Source organism: Centruroides sculpturatus, unplaced genomic scaffold (assembly GCF_000671375.1).
Source record: "Centruroides sculpturatus isolate CEXI.00-Female unplaced genomic scaffold, Cexi_2.0 scaffold480, whole genome shotgun sequence".
In the NCBI taxonomy this organism is placed as follows: domain Eukaryota; kingdom Metazoa; phylum Arthropoda; class Arachnida; order Scorpiones; family Buthidae; genus Centruroides; species Centruroides sculpturatus.
Window position 1 is genome coordinate 289,774 of NW_019384976.1, and position 26,220 is coordinate 315,993.

Below are 26,220 nucleotides of genomic sequence, written 5' to 3' on the forward strand. Positions count from 1 at the left end.
TTTTTTTATTTTTAATGAAAGGGGCGGAAGACCAGGACTACTCAGGGGTATCGCCTGGGTGAAAAGAAAAAGGGAGAAGGGGTAATGGATAAGGGGGGTAGAAGTGTGATAGGAAAGATGGTGAAGATGAGAGAAATCGTCAGCGCGAACAACGCAGTAATATAAATAGGTGGATACATGTGCGGTATGCAAAAAGAAAGAGTGTACACGTAATTATGGCGCGTTACATATGAAAGAAAAGCTTTGTGGTTATAGAATAAATATAAATACCGGAGTTGAAAATGGTGATAGTTACAAACGGGTGCATGTTTTGCCGGTTATAACGCGGCCCCTGGTGTAGAGGTCAACTGTCGTGTGAAGAGTCCCTTGTCTGATTCCGGTTGGTGAAGTTTGGATTTAAAGCGCCGGTTTCCCGGATAAAATCGGTAAGTCCATTGTAGGTGGCACTGTTGTTGATGAGGAGATCGGGCGTGCAGGGCCAGTTGAATCCTTCAGTGAGGGCTTTGTGAATGAGTTGATCCCTCTGTGTGTCATAGAGGTTGCAATCAAAGATGAAGTGCAGGGGATCCTCTATATCGCCACTGTCACACTGACAGAAGGGGGTATCGCTGTGGTGGAATCTATTGAGATATTGGCGAAAGTTCCCATGGCCAGTGAGGAGTTGGCTGGTGAAATAGTTGCCATTTATGTGGTTGAGAGAGAGACGGTTGGGAATGTTAGGCAGGAATTTAAAGGTAGTCCTACCAGTGTCCGCTTCTTCCCATTCCCTCTGCCACATGTGGATGAGCGTTTCTCTAATGAGATTCTTGATAGCCACCGTTGGGATGTCATCGAAGCTTGGTGTAACAGAAGAAGTGGCTGTCTCCTTAGCCAGCACATCTGCTTCCTCATTTCCTATTACACATTGATGGGCGCGGGTCCACGAAAAGTATACGAGGTTGCTTTTGTTTTTCTTCAGTTCGTCCATGATGAGTTGGTGGAGATAGTTACGCTGGGTTTTCTTGCTTATGCTCCAGAATAAGATACATAATGCGGTTATAATAAAATATTGTGCGATTATTTTCATATAATTAAAATTAATATGTATTTATTTTTTAGAAAATACAAGGGAAGCGGCGCATCCACCGCTTCTAATGACGGCACGCCACTGGTTTGGAACAAATAGGCTTACTTTATTGAGAACTGACTATATTTGTTTACATATGATCAATTCTGTAGCCATGATTAAATAATTGGGAGACTAGAAAACTGGAAACTGAAAAGATTGTAATTGATATTTTTTTTTCAGCCAGCACTAGAGCTATTAGCTACACTTTAAGTGTAAAAGTAACACTAATGTGATGAAAGCAAAAGCATATATTATGCATACTGCATATAGGCACTACTGACTAAGCTGAGAGGACTTAGCCATCTCATAGCCATTAAAGGTCTGCATGTAATTGTTTTTTTAAGTTTGTACCCTGTGGGCACTAAGAGGAATTTTTTGATATGCTTATTATAGGTTTGGCCAGGCTTACAATGGGTGTAGCCATTTGGTGAAGAAGGAGCCCAAAGCTCCAGATCAATCTACCCATAAAGATTTCTTCTTTCAAGTATATGAATTTATATGCAGCCAGATAGTCTGAGATTTTTATAATTTTTAACTCTCTACTTTAAAAACATTAAAAATACACCTTTTCTCATATTCATTGTGGGTTTGACCAGCACACTAGTTGTGAAAGATGAAACCTGACATATTTTAGTTAATTCAGCTATGAAATTTCTGAGTTAACCTGATTGAATTTGGGTCCCTTAGAGCAGCATGTTTATGCCTTTGCCTCAGTTACCCAACCATCAATGGTCTAAGATGGCAGAAGTGTTATCTTGCTTCCTTTAATGATTTGCAAACAACCTTCCATTAAACATTGGGAGTGCTTTTTGAATGGCCTGATCAGATCTGTTAGACCACCTCTTCATCACCTGCTTTATGAATTACACCTTCTTTAATAGTATACTAATGCTTTTAATCTACGAATTAATATTCAATCATGAATATATATTTTCAAAATGATCTTATATGATCATTTTGAAAAATTAAACTTTTTTACATCATTTATTTTAAGAATGGCATTACATTATGCATTAGTCGATTAGAAATTAAGTTTATAAATCCTATCATTTAAGACACTGAATTTATTGAAATTTCAAATGTTATTGATAGATAAAAGAAAAGATTATATTGTCCACAGTTAAATAATTCAAGACATATGCCAGATGATGCATAACTGTAACAATTCAATTTGGTGAACCATTTGGGAAATAAATCTGATCTTCATTGCGATAATATGATTGCTGTCTAGGATAATATCAGACCAGTTATGATATACAATAGTAGATTCAGAACTTGTGCAATATTTCTGTTGGGAAACATTAGACTCTTATTATACAATCCACATTTGCATCCAGTATTTTTTTGTTTCCTGTTCTAAAAGTGCATTTGTTAAACATTGTTCCACTTACAAACATGCATCTAGGATGAATAACTTTCATATACTGTAACAAGTGCTTCCATTATGTTGAAAACTATCATCATCATTGTAAATTGTCAAAATGTGCATATTTACTAAAATCTTTGATTTATTAATGTTATGAATTTATTTTTTTGATCATCTCTCATATATTCCTCATATAAAAAATGGATTAATTCATAAAATTATCAAATGTTGAAATTAGAAATTACAGTTAATTATTGTAGTTTTTAAAGTTTTTTCATGTTATAATATTTTAATATAAATATCAAAAATAATAAAATTTAAAATTTTTTCAGGTGCAGCAGAATGTTTATATACTTTGGCAACTGGAGAAGTATTTTTCAATAGGCTTTTTAGTTTGATTGCATACGATATATTATTAACTGGTCAAAGAGTTTATAATTGTAGTAGTGGTTAGTTTCATTATTTTTTATTTATAATTTAACAAAACTAAGTTAAAATTAAGATGATTATTTGTTTTTGCTATAATGAGAAAAGACATTTAAAGCCTTTACAAGTTATTAATAAATGTTCTTTAATCTTAAATGTTTAAGACAAGATATTCTTTTTTGTTGTCATTTCATGATTTGAAAAATAATTTAATTCAAGACAATCATAGTATTTTGTTTCAGGGGAAAAACATATACAGTTTACATCAACTAACTAATCAATTGATTCACTAAATTCTTGTTTGTTATGAAGTTTTGTTTCTACTTGTACTTACTTCATCTATATTATATCTTAATTACTATGAATAAAAGTGTTTATGGCTCCTTACAATTGCACTTCATTTATATGTAGGATACTGACTAGACAAAGAACAGTGGGCTCCTTTGTTAGCCAATTTTTTATACTCCAAATTTTGAGGGAATGATGTTGCCAATACATAAGATTTCTTCCTTCTTAGATAATTACAAAATCTTCAAGATATTTTGGCTGATAGTACATATGCATTATCTTTCACTGAGTGTTTGTTCCGTCAGGAATGTCAATTTACTGTTTATGTCCTCAGTATCTGTATCCTTTGGTAAGGAACGAGGAATTACTTGTTCTTGATGTTGTCACAATACATCACCTTCAGGAGTAGATATCTCACAAGTCACTAGTTCTGACATGCTAACAAAAGTTCCAGCCATCCACTTTTGATCCTTGTCATTATAATTTCTATAAAACACAGGATCACTTATCTTCCTTTCCAGATGGGGCATAGCAGCATTGAGGTGTTTGGACTTTTGATTTTTATGCATTTCCAAATTTAGATCAGGATGTAATCAATCTAGGAGAGTCTTCAATTTCCTGTTCATTAAAAGTTCTTCTGGGATTTTCCTGTTTCCAAGTGAGGCACCATTCACAAGGTGAGAAGAATATGTAATAAATATACTTTCCAGTCTTCTTCCCTCCTATTTTGTCTGAACAGATTCTTTACAGTTTGGATGATGTGCTTTGCTTGACCATTCATCACAGGTTATAAGGAGGAGATCTAATATGACAGATGTATTGGGTCATTGCAAATGAAATGGCTGTTTTTTTAAATATAAACTTTTCAGCCTTGTACATCAACTTTTTTCCATGTGAACGGTGCTGTATGTTTGCAAATTGGAAGAGCACACATATAATATGTGAATTTAAAAATGTAAAATCTCATTTATATTTGCAGCAACAAATAAACAAAGAAGAAATAATCTGAGGAATACACCTCCTCACCCATGGATCTGGCCTTCTAGACCCTGGTCTAGGTTATACATAGATCTAGCAGGTCCTTTTAAAGGCAAAATGATTTTTGTACTGGTTGACTCATGTTTAAGAGTACTTTTTCTGATGACATGGAAAAAAGGAAATTGAAAGGCTCCCACTTGGAATTTCTTTGAGCTGTGATGGCATTTTATAGTAGCTTCTCCTTCCTTATTTCTGCACGCTTTTAAATATATGGTGTTTTTATTACAACTTCTGCAAACTTTGTCTTTAAATAAACAATCAGAAGCAAAATGGTCTCCTAAACATCTATAATACCTGACATTAATTGATTTGTTGTTCATTTTTAACATTCTTCTCTTAGAATGTAACTTATTAACTGTGGAACTCTGGCCTTGAATAGTAGACATAGCTCAGTATGCTACTTCATTTGCTAGACAAATTCTCTGGGCTGTGCGAAATGTTAATGTCTGTTCCAATACAATCTTTTTTAAGACTTTCTTCATGAATGCTGCGTACAAGTCTATATCTTAATATACAAAATTAAAATGTTTGCTTAGAAGACAAAGTTCTGCTATATACTATGAAATTGTCTCATTTGATAACTGATTCCACTTAATAAAATTAAATTTTTGTGCTATTTCATTAGGTTCAGGATTGAAGTGTTTTTTTTAACAATCCAGTTATTTCTTCATATTTTAAATCATTCACTAATTTTGGGGCAGCTAATGACCTAATTAGTTCATAAGTCTGTGATCTGACTACTGTTAAAAGATTTGCATTTTTTCTTTGTTCATCATCTATGTTATTTGCTGGTAGATAGACCTCCAAGCATTCTTCATACATCTTCCAAGAACCCGGTGTATTAGAGTTCAGTTCTTCAATACTCTCAAAATTTGACATATTAACGTAACCCAAAGACTTACAGAAATGCAGTGCTTATGCAAAAAATCAGATCCGATCCTCATCACCAAATATTATGTCTTAACTGCTATAAAAAAGAACAAGTCTATGGCTCTTTACAATTGCCTTTATTGCATTTCTTTTATGTAAGACACTGATCAGATACCCCATACTCCGAGGCAATAGTGTTGTCAATGCATAACAGTTATCTTCAAGTTAGTGAATAATAAATATTGAAGCAAATAAGCAAAAATTCCAGCTACTCTAAAATATGGAGTATTCCATATACCATAGTATGATTTCTATATAGAACTTTAAGAACTATAAAGCCATCTCATCATGTGTAGACTGTAGTTACTTCAGTGTAATAAATACAACAAATTTATTCTTACAAAATATATTTAATTTATAAAATTTTTATTAAAAAAATTCAATATTTGTTTTATATTATATTTATATTATATAATAAAATTGTGGTACAGAACTGTGGTACAGAATAAAAAAGTACAGAACTGTGGCTCCCATGCATTTTGAAAAACCTATACTGTATTTCCACTCCCACTGAACTCTTGCTTGCCCACCCCTGATATATAGTATGTGAGTGCTAAGGCATCCATTCAAAAGATGCATCTCTACTGTTTGCCACTTGGCAGATTGTTGGCAGTTAAACATATAACTTGTAAGACTTGTTTGTTATAGTAATAGTTTGTTTTATAATATCAGCATCTGCCAAGTGGCGAACAATACAGATGCATCTTTGGAATGGATGCCTTGGCACTCACTTTTGGTGTAGCATATGCTAAACAGACATAACACTTGTACCTTAACATGTTAAATTACTTAAGTGAACAAATAACAAAAAAGTGATCTTTTGTTCTTTGCTCAACCTTAATCACAGAAGGTCAAGGTCAAAAGAGAGAATAAAAAAAAAAGGAAGTATCTATGACTAGTGTTCTCAAGAGATAGTTGCTGGCACTGCTAACTTTTTATCGTATAATGAAAGTATAATACAATCATTATATAATAGATTACATATATAAATATTATATCATTAATTAAATAATTTTAATTCTTACATTCTCAACAATATATACATAAGTTATATGCATGTGTATGTGGTTTTTTCAGGAAAAAAATGAAAAGAAATTATGAAATCAATTCTTTATTAGATTATTATTTTTTATTAGATGACTTTTATATTTTAACATTTGAAAATGTATAGAATATTCAAAAAGTACTGGGTAAGTGTAAAAATTATTTTTTAGATTTTAAAATGTGTTGTTATCCTTTTTTGGGTAAATAATATATAGCCATTTATTAGGGATGGGAATACATAAAATGCAATTTTCTTAATCTATAAAACTTTCACATAATGAAGAAATGATTTCGAAGACTGATTTTCATATTCTTTTCCTGAAAGAGCAGTAAATAGAATCCAAAAAGATATAATTATTCTAATTTATCATAAAAATAAATTATTTTTGTTAGAAATGGAGTACAAATGTCAAAAGATTAAATTTAAACATTTTTATTTGATTTTATTTAAGGAGTGCTTAGTTTAATTGAAATTTTATTTTTCATATTTATTTGTAGGATAGAATAAATATAATAATAATAAATAATACTATATATAGTATATAAAAGTAATAAAAAATACTACTACTACTACTAATTATTATTATTATTAGTAGTAGTAGTAGTATTTTTTATAATTATTATTATTATTTCAGAACAATATACAATTTTAACCATGATTTCCACAACACTGAGCCCAATATTTGGATATATCTTTGGCAAAATTTCACTTTATTTTTTATTAAACTGTACTCTCAATACTTCTGCAATTGTAATCGCCTTGTGTATGATTATCATCTCGTCAGTTGCAAACTTAACAAAAATTTTATTCAACGCACTTGCAATTGGTAGTTTTGCACTTACCATTATATCAGAAAAATTACTCTTTGAAAAGAAAACAATTTCCTCAATAGAAATGTAAGTATATATTTAAATAATAATAATTGTACAGTTATATATATTTTTCTTCATTTGTTTAAAACGATGATGATCTAATGTAAGGATATTTGGCAAAGCTATTATTTATGTTATATTTTGATAGATTGTGTAATAATTATTGTTTATAATGCTTAAACAAAATGTTTAACAGAGGCAGGATTTCTGAAAGAGGCAAAGGTAAGGTTATCAACCATTTGCCAATCTGAAACCGTGTCGTAATTCTTATTTGTTGCTTAAACACTATGTAGTGTAATTAATCAATCACTTGGCATTCCTTCATCCTTTTATTTCCAAATCAGTTGATACATGCTTTTTTGGATACACATTTTGGGCTTGAATTGCCTCTCTTTAGTCAACTAAAAAGTTATAAAAATACACAGAGTTCATAAAAAGACAATAAACACTTTACAGGTATGTCTTGTAAATTAACTGTACCAGTTATAAACTGGTACAGTTAGTTTACAAGACATATTTGTTGATCACAATCTTTTAAACCAAACACTATTAAATATGAACACAATAGATATATGGCTTACACAGTTATTATTCTTGTCTATCTATTTGAACAAATTGTAGAAACTACAATTACAATACTGATTATTACATCACGTTTATTGATGTAATCTATATAAACACACTATTAATGTACCTTCGCTTATTCCTTCTTTTGGACTGCCATAATAACACACTTGAAGGGTAGGTGTACTGTCATTACGGAATTTTTTCTGTCCACCTATTTGCTTTATGTTTTTACATATTTATACTTGTGCTGTTAGTGTTCTCATGTCTCTTTTTCTGTTTCAAAGAGCAATAGGCCATTGATGCAAATTTTACATTTCAAATTCTGTCATTTGTTAGAAATTCACAATAAGTTAAACCATTATGGTAAGCATTTTAGAATGGAGACAACGTATCTGTTTTTTCCATTGATAAAATCTAATAAAACCATTGTGATTTCTGCGAGTTATATAAAGGCACACAATACAGATTAGATAACATACAACATAATTATTTATCAACTCGCTAGTTCAAATACAGGATTTCATAGGATACCAACAATTCTAGTTGTCCCTTTTTCTGAACCGAACATCCAACTAATTAAAATTATCTTATTTAATGCTAGGTTCCTACCACTACTTAAACTAAATGAATATAGCCGGCTTATTCGAAGTTTTAGAAGGTGAAAGAAAAGAATAAGGAAAGAGGGTATCCAAAACTTGATGATGCAGGTTGAATTGTGTAAGTTCGTGGATGAGGCTTCTCGTCGGTCTGGGGGGGAGGGGCTGATTCACTCAATTCTTGTTTCACACTGAGATATTAATCCAAAGGGGCAATCCGTCTGGTTCCTCTCATTTAAGTTCCTTTTTCTTCCTCTTGTTCTAAAGTTATCTATTTTTCGTCTCACCATACAATGTCCAACTTACAGGGGTGGCTTTCCTTACGATCTCCCCTATCCACTTCCCTCCTCTCCATCTCCCGTCCTTTCCCTTCTCCTCTCACTTCCAATCTGACCTCGTTTTTCTTCTCCACTCACTCCCTTCGTTCTCCCCCTTCTTAACTTCCCCTCGTTCTTCCCCTCACCTCAGTCCACTCATGTCCCCTCTCAAAAGCCTTCCATTCATTCCTTTCATCTCAGTTCACCCATACACTAAAGTCAATGGGAAGACGATAAGATTCTAGAAGAGTAAACAAATAGGACAGACGAAGGTGAAGTGAAGATATATATACATATATATATATACGGTTGAAAATACGGTTTAAAATATGGCATGTAGCCACACCATATAGCACAAACAGATGTATCTTCACGTACATCTTCTTGTATCATCTCTATGCTTTTACTGTGTAGTACCGTGCTAATTAGCATATTCTCACATAGTTTGAATGCCAACTAATGACTGAATAATTGATCAATAATTTTACTTTTCTTAAAACTCATTATTAATGAATTTTCAGGTTATAGTAATTATTATTTTTATATTTAAGAAATTATTATTAATAAAGTTCTCCAGATCTTTTTTATTCAATTTTTATCTAATTCTAATACTTATACAATTGTACTTATAATTTATTTTTGTCTTAAATTTTAAAATACTTTTGGTTTTTGGAAATCTATTTATAATACTTTCAAGCAGTTTTCATTTATTCTTATACTCAAATTTTTACGTATAATGCCTTAATTAGAAGAGCACACACTCACTTGTCCATGCAGCAAGCTCTTCATGCTGAACTGAGATGTACTCATCGCATAGCCATGGACCATGGGTACCCCAAGCTCACCCATAAATTAATCGACAAGTTTCACCGCTCCCAGGAAGCACTCAAGTACTCACATGACAAAGAGAGACCTGATGATGAAGAAAGGATCCCAGTCATTTACAACTCGTATCTCAAGTCAATATATATGGAGATAGCTAAGACATGCCACATTTGCATTGCATACAAAAGATGTCCAACCATTTTTGACATCCTTCGTAACGGAAAGAACGTTCCTAGCCAGGACAGACTCCCCAGAATCTACAACATCCCAATTAAAGATCTCAGATGCGATAGAGAACTCATTTACATTGGTTCTACGAAGCGCTCCTTGGGGATTAGAATAAAAGAGCACATAGCAGACATACAGCATGCCAGGAACACCACTGTGCTTGCTACTTACACCAGTGGCCCCAACATAGAGCTGGATTTTAACCAGGCAAGAATTATCTGCACCTCAACACACATGGAACACCTAAGGTGGTTGGAGGCCATATATATTTACAAATAAAGTCTTAACAACAACTGTATTAACCACAAAGAAGAATTAAATCTGTCCATAGCATGGCAAGCACTAATTGATAAAGAACTATAAATTATCATCAGTCGCTACCTTCTATAGTGCACATGCCTAATAAGATGTCATCAGATAAACATATTCGAATTTCAAATAATGTTCTTTCTTTTTTAATGGCATTCTAACGGAAATTCATCGCCACCTGAAGAAGAACCATTTGAAAGGTTCAAAAACGTTTGTGGAATTTTTCATTTTTGATATTAATTTCACACCAGTAACAGGCTTTGAGGTACGTAATTCACAAAACAACAATACCTACTTTTGCACCTCCTGTATAAAATTATTAATCTTTGTTCTTTCCCAATTGAAAGAATCTGAGAACATCATTCTGGTTTTATTTAGTCATTCCAAAAAAATACATACAATGTCTTCAGCATATCTATTGGTATTAGACCCAATGTGAAGTATTTATATGAAGTGTTTATATGATAATATCAAATTCTTTAAAAATGCTGACAAAGGAAAGAGGCCTGTCCACTGATGGAGCATACAAAATGCTGCTAGTCAGCACCAAACACCGATGGTTGGCAATTATGTATTATATATAGTTATGAGATGGATCTAGCAGAATGTTGAACTGACTTAGTCTATCTCTTAGCAATTCTTTTTGGAGGAAAAGATATTTGAATTTTTTAAAATTTTTTAGTTAAAATAAATAATTTTATATGTCAAATGAAAAGCTTCCTAGTTTTAGTAATATATTTAATATTAAAAAGCAGAGTACTGGTAATACTTTTATTACATATATTAATAGAATTATTGGCATCTGTATTTTTTTACTTTAAATTTTTATTGATTTTAATTGTTTGAATTTTTTGCTTTATACTTATATCAATATTTCACACTGTTTTATGAATATTTTGTTGGTGTAAAGCAAGAATATTTTTATAAAACATCTTTACTGAGAATACAATTATCTTAGCATAATCTTATTATTTATTAAACATTCTAAATTTTTGAATTTTAGTTTAGTGATTTAGAAATTTTTTATTTTAGATTTTTAAAAGCTACAGTTTTTCAAGTGGAAACAATTGCTTTAATTCATATGGGTATACTTTTGTATTCATCATTCTTGTTCTTAAAGAATAATCATGAGTCAAGTGAAGCAATATGGATTCAACCTTTGCTTATATATTTCTGTTTAATTATTTACAGGTAAAATAAACTAATGTTTTGATAATGATATTTAATATATAAGAGTAGTGTATATTTCAAGTAAATTTATATTTATTGTAATTATACTTTCAAATACAATAAAATTGCTAGTTGAATTATAATTTAAATTTTAGCCAATAATATAATTTAATCAATTAACTAAAATAATTTTATATACTTCTGTGATAAACTTATTGAAATAATAATTTAAAAAATTTTAAATCATTTCATAATATACAAGATAAACAGAGAAATTCAAACTTATGATGAACAGATTTTATAAGAATTTTCTTATGAAATCTGTTTATCAAAGAATATGAAATAAACTTATATGGAGTTTGGATGAAAAGTTTCTGACCTAACCTAAAAATTGATGCAAAGCAGTGACAGATTGTAGATGCTATATGGGAGTGTTGAATAACAACTACTGCTGTGGAATCATTACAAATAAATATATTGGGTCATGTGAGCAAAAAGTTTGAGAAATGCTGGGCTAGATGATGTAGGTTCAAACTTTCTGAATATTAGTTTAGTTTTGATATCTTTGTGTGTAACATAATTATTTTTTTTTCATATCATTAGCATTATTATTACTATTTTTATTTCGCATGTTTAAAACTTATAAAACAAGAAATTAAAAATCGTAACATCATTTCCCATTTAATGAAAAGAAGTCTTTGTAGATTTCTGTAGATTCTGTAGACTTGTTTATGATGTTAAATAAAATTTTTAATTCTTCATATATATTTTCAGATATGGTGGTACTGTGGTATTTGAAGTGTAATAAACATAAATGCATGAGGAAATTTCTATAATATTAACAATCAAAAAAATAAAATGCTGTGATTATGCTACCCTATTTTCATATCACTTGTTTTTTTTGTTTGTGTGCAGTAATGTGTAAAACTTATTCGTGAAAATAAATTTGAAGAAGAATTAAATGTACAGATGCTTGTTTTTGCTAAACAGAAAATTACATCATAATATTTAATATCTTGTTTTATAAGCTTTAATTGTGAGGAATGATAATAGTAATAATAATGTTAATGATAAGGTAAAATAATAAAATTATTATGTTATACTTAAGAGAAAAAAAACCATTAAAATTGTGAATGGTTGAACATACAATGCCTAGCATTTTATCCACTTGGCTATTACCGATTGTAGATATAAAACTTTTGGCTGTTGAACTAATTTCTGTTTTTTTTTTTTTTTTTTTATCTTTGTTCAATTGCAAGTTATTCAATTGTTTGTCAATTCATTAATTGACTGTTTTAATCCTCTATATACTCAGGTATTTTAATCAGTACTATATTTACTATATATTATTGTGTGTAAATTTAAAATAACATTTTTTCTAATTTTTTTTGACAGATCAATTGTTGTTATTGTAATGAAACCGATTCTACAAAAACTTGGTTATGGATTTAGCTGGCAGTTTTGTGGTATTATTATATTTTCACGATTCAATGATGTTATAGCAATTTTTTTGCTATTGCATTTTAATGAACTTAAAATCATCAATGAAGTTATTTACAATAAGGTAATTATAATTTTTAATTTGATTAATCAGCTATTAGAAAAGAAGATATTATAAGAGAATAGACAACAGTAATGATGATGATAACTTTTTTTAAACTTACATATAGTTAATAAATGGTAAATATACTGCTATAAATAAAATGCTGCTAAGTTTATCAAGGTTGTTCAGTCTAGTCTTATAAAATATTTAATATTTACACATATCCAATAATCTAGCGGAATATTGATCTATTAAAAAGAAAGGAGATAGATAATAAGATATATAGATAAAGAAAAAATGCTTATCAACATATTTGCTGTTATTTCTATTCAAATAATACATGTTTTCTTGATTCTAACATGCACCTTTTTTTGGACTTTTTGGGTATCAAAATTGGAGTAGTGTTCATTAGACTCAGGCATAGAATGAACTTAATGCAGCCTTATTTGTCGTTTGCTCTTCATTCTGCTTGGCAATTCAAGTATATTACAATGTTAGTATAGACATGGTATACATCCTTCCCATTACTTTTGTTTGTTTTGTTTGTTTGTTTAAGTTATGGCAGCGCAACACTTGGGTGATCTTCCAGGAGAGAAACTGGCCCTTATTTAGGCATTACAGACATGGAAAAATCCCATAAAACTCCATGTGGCCAGCCTGTCCAAGCGAGGCATGAACCCACGATTGAACTCCCAGTGTTCAGGAAACGAAGACAATTTGGCCACTGGTGGGTCTCCATTACATTGGTTTTGGTTTTGGAATGGTTTGGTTGTTTTATTGAACTACTTCAAGCTGAGTGAATGATGTCCAGCAGACAAATCTCATATAAAGCTGTGTTTGGGCAGAGAGTTATCTACTATGCTGAAAGACATGCATACAGGTATTTCAGTGTGATATTATGCAGGGCCATTGCTACTGCATGAGCAAACTAGACATTTTATCAGGGAAGCAAATTTTCATAAATTTTTGTGAGTGAAAATAATGAACAGTGAAACTATCATAGTAATGTAAGTGAAATTAAACTTTAGAATTTAACAATTAGCCTTTTATTCCTTTTTAAAAATATTTCATGCAAATATACTTTATTACACATACATAGTAAATTATACAATGAAAGGGTTATCACACACATGAAACTATCAATACCTTATATTTATCCTAAAATGCATTTTGGCCCCTGGTGTTAATGGCCCTCATTAGTTAGGTGAAATTATAAAAATTATATAATTTATATATATTTTTTATAATTTTATTGGTCTAAATGTGTGAGTCTTGTAATAAAAATTTTTTAAGATAATTTTGCCTTACGTTTAAAAGATGTTTACCAAATTGATGAAGACCATTAATACCAGGGTCTGAAATGCATTTTAGGATATATATAAAAATAGGGCATTAATAGTTTCATAGTTTCATGCATGTGATAATCCTTTTCATTGTATAATTTACTATGTATATGTAATAAAGTATATTTGTATTAAATATGAAATTAAATTATCCTAAATAAAATTTAAATTTAAAAATATTCAAAAATTTCTTTCCACTTCTAATAGGTATGACATTCTAAAACAAATTTTTTTTTGTTTTATGTAGGGGGATAATGGGCATCAAATGCGTGTCTTGCTCAGGCAGCCCTGATACTATCTTGTAAATTTCATGCTTGTGCATATTGACATGAAATCTTGCTGTTCAAACATCCATTGTACAATAATTTTGACTGTGATTTTGTACTTGTATTGGTCTGCATATCCTCTGTACCTGATACTAGAGTCATAAATGAATATATTTGAATACATTTGAAAATGTGGACATTGTGAAGCACAGTAAACATGAAAATAAAACATCTTTCAAAAATATGTTTATTACTGTTTAAATGTATTAACTTTTACAGCTGCTCTTTTGATATAGAGTGCACATTACATTCACAAGCTAATTTTTTTCAGATTTTGATACCTCAAAATTTGGGTACACATTAGATTCAATGGTGCTTTAGAATCTATAAAACATGGTAGGTTACAGATTTATCAAAATAAATATGTTATATTCAAATATTTATTTAAATTCGTAAGTGGAAAATGCATACTTTAAATAATTCATGTCTACATAATGTTATAATATCTAATTTTAGGGATGTAATTTAATACAATGCAATTTAATTTTATAATCAAATAATCTTTCTTTATATAATATAAATTGTAAATAATCTGTAAATAACTTTATGGCAAAGATTTTCATAAAATTATCTGTAATTTTTCATATTTTTTTTGTTTCTTTACATTCTTGTAAAATTTGTTTAAAATTTTGATAAATTTGAATTTTACATAATTTAATTATATTTTTCACATTTAAAGATTTTGATACAAACAATTCTCTTAATTGTACTGTCACAATTTCTGAATTATTTTGGCTTAAAGTTCTCAATTTCATTGATTGGTAAGTAATTTTTATTAAAACATTTATACATAAAATATTATTTTCTTTTATAACAAATGAATGATCAGATTATACACCTATTTAAATGTAATTTAAAAAATATATGTAATTAATGAGCATTAGATTAACAAAATTCAATTTCTCCAAATTCCTCAAATATGTACAGCTATACTACTTTCTAAACGACAACACACTATTAAAGCATGCTAATTTCAGCCTTTCTTGCTACATTGATTCCCCTGAGAATGAGCTTTCTAGCCCATTCTTGGGTATTAACTAGGTATCAAGGGTCTAAAAGTAGTAGAGTTTAATTGGAATTTTTTTTTCATCTTGATCTCCTGGAAAGCAAATTGTTGAACATGTACATTAACAGTTAGCTTAAAAATAAATAATTTATTAAAGTAATATCATAAATCTAGAAAATATTAATAAGAGTAATATAATAATAAATGAAATGAAAATCAAGTGTAGCTTTACTAAATTTATGAAATTATAATTAAATAATTTTGGAAGATTTTATCCTTCAAAATAAACTAGATAAAAAAAAAGCTATTCGTAATCGTAACATTGCAAGTTGTTTATTTTTCTTTAAAAAATTATACTTAACAAGCAATTATTTATTGTGACATTGTCAGAATGCTGGGCTGTAATTTTTAATCATATTGTTAATTTATTTAGTTTAAAATATATTCTCTCCACCTCAAATTAGTAAATCTGTAGTGTTCTTGCCCCTGTACATCATACTTTTCCTTTAATAATAGAGCCATTCTGGTCATTTATCTAACACCTTTCATGGAAAAATTTTTGAATTGAAAATAATGAGACTTTTTGTTTGTATTGGAAGTTCATATATAGTTAATCAGGGCTTCCTGTCCCTACAGTTTCCATATTTGGTTTCAGATTTCATCTATCTAATTCCATTCTCAAGATTAAGGAAAGATGGATGGATGGACAACAGTGGGAATTTGTAGGGTCTACAATTTTTTCAAATTGCAGCCCAAAAATGAAAAAACTTAGTGCTAATGAGTTTTTAACTAACAATCATGTAAATTGAAAAAATCTTAACAAACTTTGTTATCAAATTAAAAATAAAGTTTATTAATTAAGATGTATGCTTTGACTTATAATTTACAATGAATATAGACAGACATATCTATCTGCAGAGATGCTGTTCATCGCAATTTACAATTTTTTTATTGTAATTAGCATAACAATTGCAATATATTTTTCTCATGTTGTATTATATGAGTATATTATGTTTTATTTTATTCTATTTAATATTATACTTTTTTAACAACAAATGAGCAAGAAATTGAATTTGAGTGATAAAGCATTTATGTTTAAATGATTAATATTTAGACCAGATAACTTATTTATTCTAAATTTGTATCAGAAAAAAATGAATTAAACATGGTACAAATTCCTCTGACAATTAGATTTTGGAAATAAATTAGATTCAAACTTTGGAAATCATTACTATTGCTCTTTATTTAGCACTTTTGGAGCAGTTTTATTATTTCATGTAGATTCAATCTATACAAAATTATGTAGTAATTACATTAGGAAATAAATCTCAAAAGGCTAGAATTTCTTACCTTATACAGTAAGAAATTCTAGCATTTTAAAGCATATTTCCTAATGTAATTATCATATAATTTCATGTAGATTATAAGAAGTCACCTTGAAAGCCTTAAAGATTTTATTTAATTTATACATTAAAATTATATTACTTAAATAATGTAAACTAGTAAACATTTTGTAATAGTATACAAATAGTAAACATTAATAATAAAATTAATTAATTAAAATAAATATATTAATTGGACATTTTAGGTATTGATACAATTTCTTATGCAAGGAAAGCTTCTATGACTTATGCTATAAAACTCTTAAACAATATTATCACATCATCAAAGAATATTTATAAAAGAGATCCTCTATATGCTTCAGTGTCATGGGAGTTTGTTGAAATAGATACAACCATTCATAATCCTTATGAAACAACAACACAGACTTCTCAGGTATAGAATAAAATGTATATAAATATTTATATTTAAAATTATATTTATTGAATTATATTTATTTAAATTATTGAAATATTTAAAAAATTATTTCAAATATAAAAGTTTTAATTAAGAATTTTGTTTGTTTCAATTAGTAATTTATAACAATGTTTTAATAGGCAAATGATGTAAATATTTTTATCTTAAAGTAATTTATTTTTTATATATATATAATGAGATATAAAGTTATATAAAGCTAAATAAAAGCAAATTTACTTAGTTATGAAGTAAAGTTTTTTAAATATATATATTTTTAATTTATAATTTTAATATTTCAACTAACTATAATTTTTTTTATAATTATTTATTAACTGTTGAATATTTTAAATTTAGAATAATCTATTTAACTTTTTGTATACTGTGTGCATATACATTTTCTTGTTGCAAGGTTTATTGATTTTATATTAAATAATAATTTTATTTATTGCAAAGAATATTTTTGTATTATTTGAATGAGCAAATAATTTAAAATAAATTAATTAAAATAATTATTAAAACTGTTAGAATAGGAATGGCAAAATGTTTTGAGTCCTTATGCCGAAGTAGGCACATTAAATGTTGAAAAGTTTGTGTTAAAAAATTTGGAATAAATATATTTTAATTAGATAAATTTGAAAAGATAAAACCAAATACAAAACCAGAATTGAAATTAAATAATGTAATTTTAATCATTTATATTACATGTACAGTACTTGATCAGAATGACTTTGTTGAACTGATTTTGGAATATCATATTTTATATTGAAGAGTTAGAATACTACAGTTATTACAGTATTTTATTCTTTTATAATTTTAATAATTATTATTATGAATATTGTAAAGTAAAAATTAAATGAAACCTTATAACATGCTGTGTCAAACAAATTCTTTCACATATTGTAGATTCACATCCCTGTGTTAGACCAATCAATTAGAAATTCTTTATTAATTACTGCAGCATCTGTCAATTCTTTAGATAAATTACAAAATAACTGTGTATGCTAATTGGTGAAATTGGGAATATAAATTTTGTTACACTTATAAAAATGTTTCCATATATATAAAGAACATTTGTATGTCTGTCTGTTCTATGTGCATTTGAAAAAAGTACAAACAAATGCAACTAAACTTTCCAAAAATCATCCTCTCATTCAGGAGGAAGTCAACAACTACGTTTTGTCCAAAAAAAATTTGATTCTCTGTCTACAACAGAGCAGCTTATGTATCTAATGAATAAAATTGTGGCTTTCTTTAGTATTAGAGCACAGTGAATATCACACTATGAACAAGCACTGGACATTTAAATAGAGGTTTTTAAGTGTTATTTTATATTATTATTACATTGTTGATAGTAATTTCCAGATCAAGTTTCCAAACTGATATCTAACTTTTGTAATGTCACACGATAAGTCCAATTTTTAAATTAATTGGTACTTTTCCATCATTAAGAGTGAGCAGTTGTTAAGCAAAACAGCTAGCAGATAATCATTATGGAGTTGAAAACCACCTCCAGCTTGTGCACATATCTCCAACGATAAGAAATTTTCAAGCAAGTTTTAAGTTCATTGGCTATTTAATGATGGCAATATTTTCAGAAATACTGCATAACCTAAACAGTAAAAATGTTCATCAATCTGCTTTATACTTAAATTATTTTTTAAAGTAATGTGGCCATTGGCCATATTATAATTAATAATTCTGTAAATGTAGGTTAGGCTTAAGGTTTTCTTTGTTTCTTTCTTTTCCTGTTGACAAAAAAAAGGGGGACTTAATTTGTTAATTACTTTACTGGTGGGGAGTGATGTCAAAAACAACGTTATAAAATGAAAAGAAGAGGAGAAAAACAAAGTAATAAAAAAAAAAGGAAGGGATCTGGGCTCTCGACGGAAAAGGTTGAGGGGATCGAGCTCTGAATCAGAACAGAGAAGAAAAGTGAAACTCAACGAGGAAGGTCGAGGAGAAGAAGCTATCCAGCCCGTTAAAGGAGTCAAGAACTTCCTGCTGGATTGCCAGTTTTATTGGACGAACTCGACACCGACAATATTGAAGAAAGTGGATTATTGACAAGGAGAACGGGTGAGATCCATTAAAGAAGGAGAAGAAAGAACTAAGGAAAGCCTCCGTGATAGGAGAAGATGATTAGAGATGACAGTAACCCCGCTCAGTATCATGGAGCATCCACAGTAAAACCCGGGTATTTCCATCTTCCTCTTATTCTATCCTTATATTTTCTCTCTCTTTCCTTCTTATATCAATAGTTTGTAAGTAGATTAATTATAGATATAGGCACTAATATAAAAAAAATATATATATATATCGAGTTGTTTTATGTATCTCAGATTTTGTATCCTCACCACCTACATGTTGGGATCCAATGTAATGTACAAAGAACCTGAAAACATATAGCGAATTAAAGAATAGTTTGTAAATTAACAAGAAAGAGTTTGTTAATCATTGTTTTGTTCGCGAAAAAATGGAAAATATAACACTTCAATTCACCGCGCGGTTATCACAGTAAATTGTCTTTTAAAAAATTTTTTTATGATATGTAAAGGTTCAATATTAAATTTTCCCAAGCAATGCCAGTATGTATACCAGTATTTTATATTCAATGATTTTATTCTTGAAGATAAGTCTTTAGATCCACAAACATTTAAAAATATATTTTATTAATTGTTAATCTCAAATAGGACTTTATATGGTTGTTTTCTAAAGAAACTTTTTATTGCAGTTTCTTGACAAAAATTATTTTATGAGATATTTATTTTAAAAATTTAAATAAATTTAAATTAAACTAAATAAGTGCATGTCATGAATCATGAATATTTATCTTATTCAATGTATAATTTTTCCAGATAACTGAGTTACCAATAAATACGCAAATTTATATACTTTCAAGACAGTGCCCAAAATGCCAAGAAGCTGACATACAAGAAAATATTAAAAATTTTAAAAGAGTTAAATTACAATCTGAAAAACTTAAAAAATTTCAAGATCTTCAAGCAGAAATATATACACGGAGTACCAAATCTGCAAAAGTATTTATACATTCATAATAATAATAATAAATATATTTATGTTCAATATATCTGTACGATTTTGATGGTTATATTTTAAAGCTAGATGGTTGAGAAGGTCTCAGCCTACCACTCTGGGGAATCAGGAACAAATTTGGATGGGTTGAAAACACCAGGAAATTTTTGTAAAAATTGTATACTTCATTTAAAAGTTAAGTATACAATTTTTACAAGTTTTCTTGTGGCTTATCATAAGCGAACATTTTACATTGTTTTGAATATTGTTTTGAATATTGTGGCAGAGTCATAGTCAACAATAAAAGGTTGTCTCTACTAACGAAGACTGTTACTTCCTAGTGTTACTTTGGAAAGGATGGAAATAAAGACATTTTGTATCTTCTGTATTTTATATATATATATATATATATATATTCTAAAATTTTAAAAATTGAATTTTTTTCTTATTTTTAATGACTAAACAGTTAGTGACTCTTTAATTTTCAATATTCAGACAGGGCCAGCTAAAGGAATTTTGGGGGTTCCCTGTGAAGTTTGATTTTGTGGCCTCCCATGTTTATCTTGGGAAATAAATTGTACTTTGTACATTAAGTCAGTTCATAGTATATACTGTACAGTATACATATATGACCAAAGAAAGAACTATGTAGACTGGAAATTTGAAATCAATACGTATAGATATTACAATCAAAGTGCAGACTAAAAGAAAATTATTTTCAGTCTGTTCATTATTTAATAATGTTTATGGAAGAGGTCTTGACAGGACCCCCTGCAACTGCAATTGTTGCAATAGCCTTAAACTGGCTCTGCATTTAGGTCATGTTTGTCAATGTATATTGGAATAAATTTTTGATGATTTTTGTGAGACTTGGCTCGGTTTGATCCCTACTAAATTGGTCAAAACTTATTTTTTATATAGAAAACTAGAGTGAGAAAGAGACAATAAAATACTTCAAATTGGACTTTGTTGTACAAGAACAAATAAACAATGTAAGTTCTAAGATTAACCATTTTCAGTTGGGATCAGAATTCAGTGTCATATTAAACATCGATGCTTGACCTCTTTGCCTGGCTGGTCTTGATTTATGCTTGAAAACAGGTATAGCCTAATCAAAATTATGGATGAGGGATCAAGATCAATTCAGATGGTTGATTGAGTGACAAACAGATACAAGCCTGTGTCTCAAGGACACAAGGTCCTTTTTCTCAAAGTTTTACTTTTTGTTGTTATTTTGACAGGTTCTTTTCTAAATGTATTGCATTCAATCATCCTCCATAGTCTCCCACAAAGGTCCATGTCTCTTCCTGGAGATGTACTGGCAAATGTTCAACTCTAACACCCTATATTTTCTCTCTTGGCAACATCGGATGTTACAAGGCATAACTTCAGATCACCAAGGAAATCTGAACTCACGTTGTCGCAGACTTTCTTGATGCCTGATGTCATACTGCAAATTGAAGTTTGGCATAAGATCTGGATATTAATCCGTCCAGAACTTCAGTGAAGCATCCATCTTCCTTTCAATGCTATCCATGTTGGCTGCTCACATTATAGACTTTTGTCCAGGGCTTATTCTTCCTATGGGGGGGTCAGTTTAAAAAGTGACTGTTATATAAATCAGGGAACCCATGGAAAATTGTAAGAATTCATTCCTTTAATAAAATGGTTTCCCATAGAATTGGTATCTTTGTCTAAGTTGACAAACCACTCTACATATGTCACTGACTCCTTGGCATTCCGAATGGTCTGAATTTTCTAAAAGAATGTTGGTTATGCTATCATAACATGATATTAGGCCATGAACACCTTCACAGAGTCTTCACATTTTTATATGTGGACATATTCTCATTTCTGAATTTATATTGACTCTTGGAAAGATTGTTGAGGTATTTTACATTTGAATCATAATTTAGAAATCATTTCTTTAAGTTCATTTAATTAGACAGCTTATCAATAAGAGTTAGGAAACATATATAGCAAACTGCAAAAATAGATATACACATATTAACGTTTGTTTATTTGTTTTTATAAATAAATTTTTATCCATGATACCATCAGCACATTCAGAAGTATTTTTGGTGAGAACTTGCTTTCATACATACGAACATATGTGTATATTTTGCTTTTAATACATTAAAATAAATTGAATATTAACAGAAATTTTTTGATTATTTCATATTAATTTGTATTATTTTTTCTTTTTTGAAATATAATGATTATAAGTTTTTGTCTATAGTCCATTGATAATTTTTCTGTTGACAAGAAAAGTTTGTCATATAATTTTTGCAAGTTTATGTTCTCATTCATTTGCTTTCTTGATGTATTAGCAATGAATTGATGCAATTTGTAAGGACATTTTATAATTAAAAAAGAAATATTTCCAAGTCTAGGAAAAAATTAAACAATCTACTTTAAAATGGTACAATAAAAATTTAAAATCCAAAATTATAAAATGTAGTCAGACTGCTGAAATTTATGACAAAAAAATTATTTTTGAATCTAAACATCAGTTGTATTTATTAATGGCATAGCATAGCAATTAAATGTTATATTGTATTGGGAAATAAACACACACACTATATATCAATAACTCATATATTTATTCATATTTTACCTTCAACTCAGATTCATGCCTTTAGTGCTCAAAACTCAAAAACAAAACTAACTTTTTATGAAGCTGCTTTGGTCTGAGATTGTAATTCTAATCTCAAATTTATAATAAATTTAAGGTGAATTAATAATAAATTATATAAATTAAAATTAACAATAAAAAATAAAATTGATTTTATGTAAAGATTGTAATACTTCTTCAGGATGGTTTTTGATTTCTTTGAACTTGGTTGTCTTCATGATATTTTTTGAGTCTTTATATCAATAAAATATCATGATTAACTTGTATTTTTATAAAATCTTTCTGTATTTGTCACTATAACATTTTATGTACATCAACAATGAAGATGAGTCTTATTATGTCATGAATATTTTCAGTCTTTTTGGTTGAAGTGTTAGGGTCAGATGATGATAATTGTTATTATCTGAACTAAAATTTCTAAAGCTAAACTCAAAACATATTTTAAACAAAATTAGATTTGAAGATGTTTATTAGAAGGCTGAGGGACATAAAAATAATTTTATTTCATTCAAAAGAAGAAATGATTAGGTCGGTGGATATAAGGGGTGTGGTGGCTTAAGTCCTTCCCGTTGTGAAAAAAGTGTATATAATTTATTTATTTGAACTTGAAAACATTTATGATGGCAAATATAGTTTATTGGATCATCAACAATATAATTATTACACACATGTTAATTTAATTAATGAAAGATATTTATTAATTATTCAGATATTTTTAATTTTTGAATTAGCATCCTCTTTTGGATTCTTTGGAATCAGCTACTGTTTGTCATTGGCATCTTTGTCTTCTGTGTCTGCCTGAAATGTAAACAACAAGATAATTTTTCATGTTTTATCATGTTAAAATGACTTCTTAATTTAGGTAACAAAAATTAAAATTATTTTAGAGCAATGTTTTGACTTTGGAGAAAAATTGTCTCAGATTATGTTCTATGGCCTATGATCTGCACCAGCAAAGTTGGAAATATTTTTAAAACAATTTGTGCATTATAGGCAAGAAATTATGGTAGTGCATTTTGTAATCTAAATCTATAATTAAAAGAAAAATATATTCCATTTTGGAACATTAAAGAAAATTTTTTGGTGGTGCCCTGGTCTCATTGGTCTCACCCTAGGTTGCATTAGTGCACAATATGGAATATATTACATCATATCAATTACAAACAGAATAATGTTAGTCCCAAAAGTACTCAAATTATTATTGTTTACATATTTCTGAAATTAATGTATCACATTGAATGAGATATATCTTTTGCACTATTCTATATATTTAACTATTGAAAAATTTTTCATTTAGATAAAATAAATTGAAGAGATTTTGTTATCGGTAAGTTAAAATAATAGAAAAATATTGTAGTAAAAGTAGCAATTATTATTGATTAAAAAACATGNTGATCAGATTATACACCTATTTAAATGTAATTTAAAAAATATATGTAATTAATGAGCATTAGATTAACAAAATTCAATTTCTCCAAATTCCTCAAATATGTACAGCTATACTACTTTCTAAACGACAACACACTATTAAAGCATGCTAATTTCAGCCTTTCTTGCTACATTGATTCCCCTGAGAATGAGCTTTCTAGCCCATTCTTGGGTATTAACTAGGTATCAAGGGTCTAAAAGTAGTAGAGTTTAATTGGAATTTTTTTTTCATCTTGATCTCCTGGAAAGCAAATTGTTGAACATGTACATTAACAGTTAGCTTAAAAATAAATAATTTATTAAAGTAATATCATAAATCTAGAAAATATTAATAAGAGTAATATAATAATAAATGAAATGAAAATCAAGTGTAGCTTTACTAAATTTATGAAATTATAATTAAATAATTTTGGAAGATTTTATCCTTCAAAATAAACTAGATAAAAAAAAAGCTATTCGTAATCGTAACATTGCAAGTTGTTTATTTTTCTTTAAAAAATTATACTTAACAAGCAATTATTTATTGTGACATTGTCAGAATGCTGGGCTGTAATTTTTAATCATATTGTTAATTTATTTAGTTTAAAATATATTCTCTCCACCTCAAATTAGTAAATCTGTAGTGTTCTTGCCCCTGTACATCATACTTTTCCTTTAATAATAGAGCCATTCTGGTCATTTATCTAACACCTTTCATGGAAAAATTTTTGAATTGAAAATAATGAGACTTTTTGTTTGTATTGGAAGTTCATATATAGTTAATCAGGGCTTCCTGTCCCTACAGTTTCCATATTTGGTTTCAGATTTCATCTATCTAATTCCATTCTCAAGATTAAGGAAAGATGGATGGATGGACAACAGTGGGAATTTGTAGGGTCTACAATTTTTTCAAATTGCAGCCCAAAAATGAAAAAACTTAGTGCTAATGAGTTTTTAACTAACAATCATGTAAATTGAAAAAATCTTAACAAACTTTGTTATCAAATTAAAAATAAAGTTTATTAATTAAGATGTATGCTTTGACTTATAATTTACAATGAATATAGACAGACATATCTATCTGCAGAGATGCTGTTCATCGCAATTTACAATTTTTTTATTGTAATTAGCATAACAATTGCAATATATTTTTCTCATGTTGTATTATATGAGTATATTATGTTTTATTTTATTCTATTTAATATTATACTTTTTTAACAACAAATGAGCAAGAAATTGAATTTGAGTGATAAAGCATTTATGTTTAAATGATTAATATTTAGACCAGATAACTTATTTATTCTAAATTTGTATCAGAAAAAAATGAATTAAACATGGTACAAATTCCTCTGACAATTAGATTTTGGAAATAAATTAGATTCAAACTTTGGAAATCATTACTATTGCTCTTTATTTAGCACTTTTGGAGCAGTTTTATTATTTCATGTAGATTCAATCTATACAAAATTATGTAGTAATTACATTAGGAAATAAATCTCAAAAGGCTAGAATTTCTTACCTTATACAGTAAGAAATTCTAGCATTTTAAAGCATATTTCCTAATGTAATTATCATATAATTTCATGTAGATTATAAGAAGTCACCTTGAAAGCCTTAAAGATTTTATTTAATTTATACATTAAAATTATATTACTTAAATAATGTAAACTAGTAAACATTTTGTAATAGTATACAAATAGTAAACATTAATAATAAAATTAATTAATTAAAATAAATATATTAATTGGACATTTTAGGTATTGATACAATTTCTTATGCAAGGAAAGCTTCTATGACTTATGCTATAAAACTCTTAAACAATATTATCACATCATCAAAGAATATTTATAAAAGAGATCCTCTATATGCTTCAGTGTCATGGGAGTTTGTTGAAATAGATACAACCATTCATAATCCTTATGAAACAACAACACAGACTTCTCAGGTATAGAATAAAATGTATATAAATATTTATATTTAAAATTATATTTATTGAATTATATTTATTTAAATTATTGAAATATTTAAAAAATTATTTCAAATAG

At 28.5% G+C, this 26,220-nt stretch overlaps 1 protein-coding gene across 3 annotated transcripts in view; it reads left to right on the top strand.

Moving 5' to 3' along the window:
- Positions 1-24,095, top strand: part of LOC111632677 (sodium/hydrogen exchanger 10-like) — a 40,749-nt gene extending 16,654 nt beyond the window's left edge. Inside the window, exons 4-11 of one of the 3 annotated variants that reach the window (XM_023377173.1) lie at positions 2,807-2,923; positions 6,836-7,097; positions 10,948-11,106; positions 12,481-12,649; positions 14,977-15,058; positions 16,892-17,079; positions 19,956-20,138; positions 24,066-24,095. In XM_023377173.1, coding sequence (XP_023232941.1) covers positions 2,807-2,923; positions 6,836-7,097; positions 10,948-11,106; positions 12,481-12,649; positions 14,977-15,058; positions 16,892-17,079; positions 19,956-20,138; positions 24,066-24,074 — 1,169 coding nt within the window. In that variant the 3' untranslated portion in view covers positions 24,075-24,095. Of the gene's footprint in view, positions 1-2,806; positions 2,924-6,835; positions 7,098-10,947; positions 11,107-12,480; positions 12,650-14,976; positions 15,059-16,891; positions 17,080-19,955; positions 20,271-21,054; positions 22,316-24,065 lie in introns of those variants that run through there. The other 2 variants (XM_023377171.1, XM_023377172.1) reach the window with 2 other exon arrangements.
- The last annotated feature ends 2,125 nt before the right edge of the window (positions 24,096-26,220 follow it).